Source organism: Chenopodium album, chromosome 20, assembly GCF_948465745.1.
Source record: "Chenopodium album chromosome 20, dcCheAlbu1.1, whole genome shotgun sequence".
In the NCBI taxonomy this organism is placed as follows: Eukaryota; Viridiplantae; Streptophyta; class Magnoliopsida; order Caryophyllales; family Amaranthaceae; genus Chenopodium; species Chenopodium album.
In genome coordinates this window covers 38,274,150-38,282,684 of record NC_137853.1, presented here as the reverse complement: position 1 = coordinate 38,282,684, position 8,535 = coordinate 38,274,150, and the positions used below count along the sequence as shown (strand labels likewise).

At 34.7% G+C, this 8,535-nt stretch overlaps 2 protein-coding genes across 2 annotated transcripts; both read left to right on the top strand.

Moving 5' to 3' along the window:
• The first annotated feature begins 783 nt into the window (after positions 1-783).
• Positions 784-5,169, top strand: LOC145596491 (putative serine/threonine-protein kinase WNK3). Its single transcript, XM_081652659.1, has 8 exons — positions 784-1,184; positions 1,410-1,447; positions 1,564-1,791; positions 1,873-2,096; positions 2,204-2,361; positions 3,296-3,488; positions 3,572-3,724; positions 3,855-5,169. The coding sequence occupies exons 1-8, from the start codon at positions 1,098-1,100 to the stop codon at positions 4,922-4,924; spliced, it is 2,151 nt and encodes a 716-aa protein (XP_081508785.1). The 5' UTR covers positions 784-1,097; the 3' UTR covers positions 4,925-5,169.
• A 1,078-nt stretch (positions 5,170-6,247) lies between these two features.
• Positions 6,248-8,037, top strand: LOC145597567 (elongation factor Tu, chloroplastic-like). The gene has a single exon (XM_081653762.1). The coding sequence runs from the start codon at positions 6,369-6,371 to the stop codon at positions 7,827-7,829; it is 1,461 nt and encodes a 486-aa protein (XP_081509888.1). The 5' UTR covers positions 6,248-6,368; the 3' UTR covers positions 7,830-8,037.
• Positions 8,038-8,535: the final 498 nt, after the last annotated feature.

The window sequence follows — 8,535 nt, the reverse complement described above, 5'->3', positions numbered from 1 at the left end:
AATTTAGACATCCTACCAATTACAATGACCAATTAGACATTCTACCAATTACAATGGCCAATTAGTAATTAAAATGCAATTGAATTCAATCTTAAAGTAAAAAAAAACCGAAACCTAAAACTCAATTGAACCCCTAAACCCTAAAAATCAAAACCCCCAATTTTGTGAACCCATAAACCCTAATCCAAATCACTAATTTACACCCTAATTATGTTAATTGCGTTAAATTAAAACTTGTAAACAAATACAACAAATAATGAATTAAAAGGAAAGTGTGAAACATTACATGAATAATTGAGAATTTGTGTTCAATTGATTGAGTTGTTCGCTTGAATTTTTTGAGTGAGAATTGAGGGGAGGTTGATTAGGGAAGAGAGAGAAGGTAATTAGGAGAGTAATAAAGTGGAAAAGTTAAAAAATGGGCCCAATAACGCCTTAATTGGATGGAAAACGTTAATGGGTAGTGCTACCCAAACGTTTTGTAACTTCCGGGTAGTTCTAAACAAATAAAAAAAAATGAGTAGTTGTCCACAAATAGCCTTATCTTTAGGGTAGTTCTAGACAAAATTTCCTAAAACAAAAATTGACTTTTTTTCATTACACTAGTGCCACCTAAGCCTAAGTAGACTTTCTATGTTATAGAATGATCTTCAAATCTTCAATGAGCCAAATGCCGACAAACTCCAAATGTCAAATATTTAACCCGCCATATATTATCTCCATTTATGTCATCATAATTAGGCATTTCAAGGTTCAAGTATTTGACTCGTTACCCAAATTCAAACATTTATTTTTTTGCATCTTTTTTTCTCCCGTTTTCCCGACTCTTCATTACGTTACCAATTTACACCAAATCTAAATCATCAAAATTACATTATTATTATTATTCAATAATATCTTTGATCTTCAATTGGGTTATTTCAATTTTCGATCCAGAATTTTTGTATGAGACGATCAGATTTAAAGATCCAAAATTTTTCATTTTGATCGTTTAAATTGATAAATTGAGTTATTATTAAAAACAATTTTTTTTTTTTTTTTTTTTTTTTTTTTTTTTTTTTTTTTTTTTTTTTTTTTTTTTGTGGGTTAATTGAATTATGCGCGGGGAGGCATCCTCGGAGCAAGAACAGGACGATTCCGACGCTGAATTTGTTGAGAAAGATCCAACTAAACGTTACGGTAGGGTAAGTAAATTTCTTTAATCTAATTTCATAAATTTTGTTATTTTGATTAATTATATATATGTCTAGCTTATAACCTTTGGAAACTAATCATAATTTTGATAATTTTTGTTTGAATTTAGTGTGTATGCAAATCCTTTGTTTGTTAAAAAATTTGCGAAATAATTTGATTTTGGATGTTTGTTGTAATGGGTTTTTCAATTTTGTTTATTCATCTGTATTTTGCAGTATAAGGAAATTCTTGGAAGAGGGGCTTCTAAGAAAGTGTATCCTTTTTAGTTATCAATTCTTAATTTACACTGTTTTCATTTTGTTATTATGCTAATTAGTTTATAATTGATGATATAAAACTAGGCTAATCCTTAATTTAAGAAAATACTAGATATAGAGGATTTGATGAAATAGAAGGTTTAGAAGTAGCTTGGAATCAAGTTAAGATTTCGGAACTATTGCGAAATTCTGAGGATTTGGAACGGCTTTATTCCGAGGTTCATCTCCTTAAGACCTTGAAGCATAAGAACATTATTAAGTTCTATCATTCTTGGGTTGACACAAAGAATGAGCATATCAACTTCATTACTGAGATTTTCACATCAGGCACCCTTCGCCAGTATGTTTCTTATCGCGTCTTTACTTGTTATTTGGATATTTTGTTCGAGTTATTGAGACATTTGCTTCAATTCCATGGTAGATATCGACAGAAGCATAGGCATGTTGACTTGAGGGCATTGAAGAAATGGTCTAGACAAATTTTGGAAGGGCTTCAGTACCTTCATAGTCATGATCCTCCTATTATACATAGGGATCTTAAGTGTGATAACATATTTGTGAATGGCAATAGTGGAGAATTAAAGATTGGTGATCTTGGATTGGCCGCAATTCTTCATCATGCCAATGGAGCACATAGTGTCATAGGTGAGGATAAATTTCCTTTTTTGGAATTTTAAGTTTAAGTCCTCCCTTTTCTTATCATTACTTGAATGTTGGTAGAGCTCTTGTGGTAATTGTTGTTCTTACCTCAGGTACTCCGGAATTTATGGCACCAGAGCTTTATGAGGAGGATTACAACGAACTTGTTGATATCTATGCCTTTGGCATGTGTTTGCTAGAATTAGTGACTTTTGAGTACCCTTATACTGAATGTGCCAATGCTGCTCAAATATACAAGAAAGTGACATCGGTAAGGCGTTGAAAAGCTTCCTTAAATTCCCAATTCTTTGATTGTTTGTCTTGTTTATGCATCTCTTTTGTTTCAGTCCTTGCATTATCTTTTATTCTAGTATGGTTTAGAAATTACCTGTGATCGTTGATATTTGTCACTAGTTTTACTTAGGAGAGTATGATGGTGGCATGGTGCATTAAAGCTACCCACTAATTGTAGTCAATTTATTAACAGTAAAGGAAACAATTCCTGATGGTTGATACTATGTAACTATTCGTTGGAATTATTTGCAGCACGTTTGGTAGAAAGTATTTAATGGTTTTTAGTTCTGCACCTCGATGTTTTTCTTTATGACTATCCGTAACCCCTCAATAGCACTTCAGATATTGAGTAGTAGTGAAGTATTTTGAAGATCAATTGCCCTTTTGGTTGTGTTAGGAATTAAATTCACATGCTTCACTAGAACTTAGTTGACAATATGATTTTTGTACTCTTAAGGCATTCATATCCCTGTTTTGTTTGATTCACTTGATCAACTTCCAATATAATGTAATGGCTTTAAGTGTTTTCACTATGATAACTTATTTTTATGTTTATATTTGGAAAAAAATATATATAATTTTAGCTACTTCCTTTACAATCATCAGATTCAAAGTAGGCTAGTGCGTTGATTCCAATCAATCTAAAAATAGAGTGTGTGTACAGCTGCATCATTGAAAATACTATCATGAGGAAACTGAAATTGTAAAAAGAATAAATAGAACATCACTTTCATTGGCAAATATTAGTATGTTTTGTCACACAATGCTCTTCATTTGCATTCTTTAATTTAAGTAAAATTGGGATACAGAGTATAACTTACTTTGTATTTATCTATTTCATCATGCACTATGCATTTCTGTGGATACATATAGATAGTCTTCATGTTTTTTTTTTTTCTTACCTTTGCTAGGGAATTAAGCCTGCGTCTTTGGCGAAAGTGACAGATCCTAATGTCAAAGAATTTATTGAGAGATGTATATCTGATGTGAGCAAGAGATTATCCGCCAAAGACCTACTTAATGACCCTTTTTTGTCAGACGCGAGTCCTGAGACCACTGCACATTCATCACATGTTAATATTCCGCATTTAGATTCAGGTTCAGGTATGTTATTTTGATAAGTAAGAACGTTATAAAACCTTTACTCGCTTTTCATTTATTCTAATTACATTTTGAAACTATTACAGAGTCTACTCAGAGTATGCACAACCAGTTTGATATTGATAAAAGAATTTTGTTGGACAATCCTAATCCCGGGCTAAGTAGAGACCTTACACTACAAGGAGAAAGAAAAGATGTCAACACAATATTTATAAAATTGCGGATAGCTGATTCCACAGGTATTTTTTTTCCTTTCACTACATTATCTATTGTGCCTTTTAAGTGGATATTTTTGATGTTTCATCTTATTTATTTATTTATTTTAATGAAGCAATATTATAGATTATTAAAGTGCTTTGGATGGTACAGATAAATGCCGTAATATTCATTTTCCATTTGACATTGAGGCCGATACGTCAATTGCGGTTGCTAGTGAAATGGTTCACGAACTGGACCTAACAGATCAAGATATTACAACCATTGCTGACATGATTGACTCTGAAGTTCGGGATCTAATCCCAAATTGGTCACCTAAGGATTCATCTACTGGTGATTCATTTGATAGCCCTAAAACTGACCCTAAGGAGGATTCATCTCCACATAACGTATGTGAAAATAAGGATGATACTTCTCCATTGTCAAATGCATCACCGTTTTCTACAAGCAATGTTTTTCCAGACCAACTACCTTCTGGTCGTAAGTTTTGGTCAGATTCTCCAAAAGACTCTCCAAAAATTGGTGATGGAATGTCACCAATTAAGAATACTAGTTGGCAAGAATTTGAGAGCGATAAGGTTGGTCATGAACATGGAGAACCTATTGAGAATGTTGATGAGCCATACACCGAATTAGTGTCAAATAAGCTTTCAAAGCACGAACATGAATGTGGTGGGTTACCGCCAAAAAGTCCTACAGTTTTTCGTATTGGAAGTGAGGGTGATGATGTGTTTCATAAATCAAGGCAAGAAGACGATTGTTATAACAAGAATGATGATATTACGATTTCACTCACTCAAAATGAAGAAGGTAATTACAAGGATGTTGGTAAATTAGATACTGTGGAAAACTACGATGTCAAGTCCTACACTGAATCAGAGTTGAAGGCTATTGCTGATACACTTGATCAGTTGCTTGCTCAGCAGCAAAAAGAAGTAGATGATTTGAAGTCGAAGCATAAGTTGGCTATCTCTCATACCTTAAAAGATCTTCCACCTAAAATGCATGTAAAAGTGTTTAACATGTGCAACACGAAGATGGTATCTTATATGCCTAATGTTCGTGGGTATAATGGCCTTGATGATAGTATTCAAGTACCAGTAAAAAGAATATTTACACGTTCGTTAAGTACCCTTGATCTTTCTATGACAAGAACAAACATTAAGCAGGAATCAACATCTGGGATTGCTGTTATTTTAAAGAATGATTTAGAAAAACCATGAATTTGGAAATAGCCGGTTTAATACATTGATCAAATGGTATTCAGCAATTGTGAATTGAGATTGCTTTTGATATATCCGTAGATGTTAGTTTATGTAGATGATATTATCATTGATGTTTTCTTATTCAAATATGTTTGTTTTCTTTAATGATATATATCTATGTACAATTTACTTATACTTAGGATGTCCTGTAAGCAACAATTTTGCCATGATTTCTCACCAATGAAAAAAGTTTAGTTTCCATATTTCAATTTATTGCAAAATAGTTATGCAAAACTATATAATAGTATATGTAATTGGTGTGCATTTCTCAATTTATGTGCGAAATACAAGTACTTGTGATGTTTGAGGAGGTATAGAATTGAATGCATAAACTAATCGCTAATCGTTTGTTGTTGCTTGGTTAATAATTGCATGAATAGGATTAGTTAAAGAGAACGTAAGAATTAAACATCATTACTAAGAAGTATTTCTTAGTATGAAAATCATATTTGTAGAAGAAGAGGTGATTTGGGTGGATACGCGGCATAAGAGGGGACTAGATTTTGCTTTTTCCTCCACCATAAATAAGTTGTATAATACTACAAGTCACTATCATCAGCCCAAAACTTGTCTTATTATCCAATCTTTTTTCATCCTAAGCCTTCTTTTGAAGTTGTTGCTTATTTTCACTTGTTTTTCAACAAAATACTCCCAACCTCTTTTTAAATGTTAAAATGCAATGATTTGATAAGCACACTTGTTAATATCTCTTAATTCTTAATTATAATTATAAAAAATATACAATAAACCAAAAATATACACTAAGATTAATCTAAAAATATCTTATAAATTAACATTTGTTAATACTTTTATATGTTTATGTTTCAAGAAAAAATTCCCTAAAAAAATGTTCAAGAAAGTTCAATTTAAATTAGATTAGTCCAAATTAGGAGAAATTGAAACAATTAAACAGTCAAACACTATCTAAGTTTGATTACATTGAAATAATTTTAATAGTAGTTTAAACCAATGTATTTCATGTTTTTTTCGTGTAAATTAAGATGTTGCTCTCTTTTAAGAAAGTTTAACATTAGCAATTTATACCAATCAAAACAACTTAATTTGACCAATACTTATATTACTATTTTAAGATGAAGTGAATACGACCTAACGCATACGGAGTAACAGAAGTTACCGAAGCTATTCAAACACAACCCATAGTTAACAATCTTAACTAGGGTAGAGTTGAAAAAGCCCATATCCACAACACTCTCAAAGAGATAGAATCACACACAACAAACAATTGAGAGGCCCTCCTTTCTTTTCATCTCTACCCCCAAAATCTCCTCTTTTCCTCTTCTAGATAACACAAACCCCCAACTTCACTACTTCACTCTCCTCCATTCTTCTTCTTCCTCTCCTCATTTTCTCTCTCCTCTATCCTCTATTCTCTCCAATTTCAATGGCGTTATCAGCTACTTCCCCTGCTAGAGCCGCCATTGCTTTAGCTTACCAACCTCCCCACAATCAACAATCTCTTTCTCATCTCCCAAATCTCACTTTCCACCCTAAATCCAAAACCCCTTCTAAACTAATCCTTTCTTCTTCATTCACCCCTTCATTCACCACCTCTTCTTCCACCACCACCACATCTACAACCGCCGCACCCTCCCGCCGCACCTTCACCGTCCGTGCGGCAAGAGGGAAATTCGAAAGGAACAAACCCCATGTCAATATCGGCACTATTGGTCATGTCGACCATGGTAAGACCACTCTTACTGCCGCCCTTACTATGGCGCTTGCTTCTATGGGTAACTCTGCCCCAAAGAAATACGACGAAATCGATGCTGCCCCTGAAGAGCGTGCTCGTGGGATTACAATTAACACGGCCACCGTTGAGTATGAAACAGAAAATCGACATTACGCTCATGTCGATTGCCCCGGACACGCTGATTATGTCAAGAACATGATTACTGGTGCTGCTCAGATGGATGGTGCTATTCTTGTTGTGTCTGGTGCTGATGGTCCTATGCCGCAGACTAAGGAGCATATTTTGTTGGCGAAGCAGGTGGGTGTACCTAACATGGTTGTGTTCTTGAATAAGCAAGATCAAGTTGATGATGAAGAGCTGTTGCAATTGGTTGAGCTTGAGGTGAGAGAATTATTGTCTAATTATGATTTTCCTGGTGATGAAATCCCAATTATTTCTGGGTCTGCTTTGTTAGCTTTAGAGGAATTGGTTAAGAACCCTAGTCTTAAGAGGGGGGATAATACATGGGTAGATAAAATTTACCAACTTATGGATGCTGTTGATGAGTACATTCCTATTCCAACTAGACAGACTGATTTACCTTTCTTGATGGCTATTGAGGATGTGTTTTCGATCACCGGTCGTGGGACCGTGGCGACCGGGAGGGTTGAGAGGGGGACTGTCAAGGTTGGGGAGACTGTGGATATTGTGGGAATGGTGGACACTAGGAATACTACTGTTACTGGGGTTGAGATGTTTCAAAAGATTTTGGATGAGGCTATGGCTGGTGATAATGTTGGGTTGTTGTTGAGAGGAATTCAGAAGATTGATATTCAGAGGGGTATGGTGCTTGCTAAGCCAGGGACTATTACCCCTCACACTAAGTTTTCGGCTATTGTGTATGTGTTGAAGAAGGAAGAAGGCGGTAGGCATTCGCCTTTCTTTGTTAACTACAGGCCTCAGTTCTACATGAGGACTACTGATGTCACAGGGAAGGTGTCAAAGATTATGAATGACAAGGATGAGGAGTCGAAGATGGTTATGCCTGGTGACCGAGTTAAGATGGAGGTCGAGCTTATTCACCCTGTTGCTTGTGAGGAGGGTATGAGGTTCGCTATTAGGGAAGGTGGAAAGACTGTTGGTGCTGGTGTTATCCAGACTATCATTGAGTAGTTTGGTAATGGTAGTAGTAGTGTGTGTCTTTGTATGTTTTCTTGCGGGGAAGAGGTAGGAGGGGTTCCCTCATTTGGTTAGGCGCTTCAGGAATGTAATGAGATTGGGCCTAAGCTGTATAATTTCCGTCTTTTTACATGTTTTTTTGGGGAGTAGGGTTGAACATTTGAGATATTCTCATAATTGTGCAATTTAATTTACACCTTTTTACAGAATAACCTTGCTGATTTCAGTCTTCTCTAGTGTTTATTCAATTTACCAATATGAATTTGTGCTTGTAATTGTTGCATTACTTCAAGTTGCATACTTGGAATGTATTTTTTATTTTATTTTCTATTTGCAATCGATCTTATGCTGGTGGTTGTATGTTGTGCAATTGTTTTCTATTTGATTACAAAGATTGTTAGTCATATTCATATCTCAAGTTATCAACATGGTAGCTAAGTTTTAATTCTAGGAGTCTCATGCTTACTTGATTGATCAGCTTGGCAAAGTGGTACATGTTCATCAATATACTTTCTATCTGACAGCTTGCATTGAACAATAACATTGTGTGAATTTGGGTTACTGAGCAGTAGCTGAAAAAGGTTACATGTGTGTGCAAGTAGTTAGAATTTGCATCAATGATAAATGCCTTGGTTTAGCATTGTCATTACTCATGAGGTTTAGAGTGCGATTACATTTCTTACAATGATGGACCTTGTCT

What these genes read in the sequence shown, in the direction of transcription:
- LOC145596491 (XM_081652659.1), top strand. Translation starts at nt 1,098, where the DNA reads ATGCGCGGGGAGGCATCCTCGGAGCAAGAACAGGACGATTCCGACGCT. An exon ending in ACATCAGGCACCCTTCGCCA is followed by an intron (nt 1,792 to 1,872) that starts GTATGTTTCTTA and finishes ATTCCATGGTAG; the next exon opens with ATATCGACAGAAGCATAGGC. An exon ending in TATACAAGAAAGTGACATCG is followed by an intron (nt 2,362 to 3,295) that starts GTAAGGCGTTGA and finishes TACCTTTGCTAG; the next exon opens with GGAATTAAGCCTGCGTCTTT.
- LOC145597567 (XM_081653762.1), top strand. Translation starts at nt 6,369, where the DNA reads ATGGCGTTATCAGCTACTTCCCCTGCTAGAGCCGCCATTGCTTTAGCT.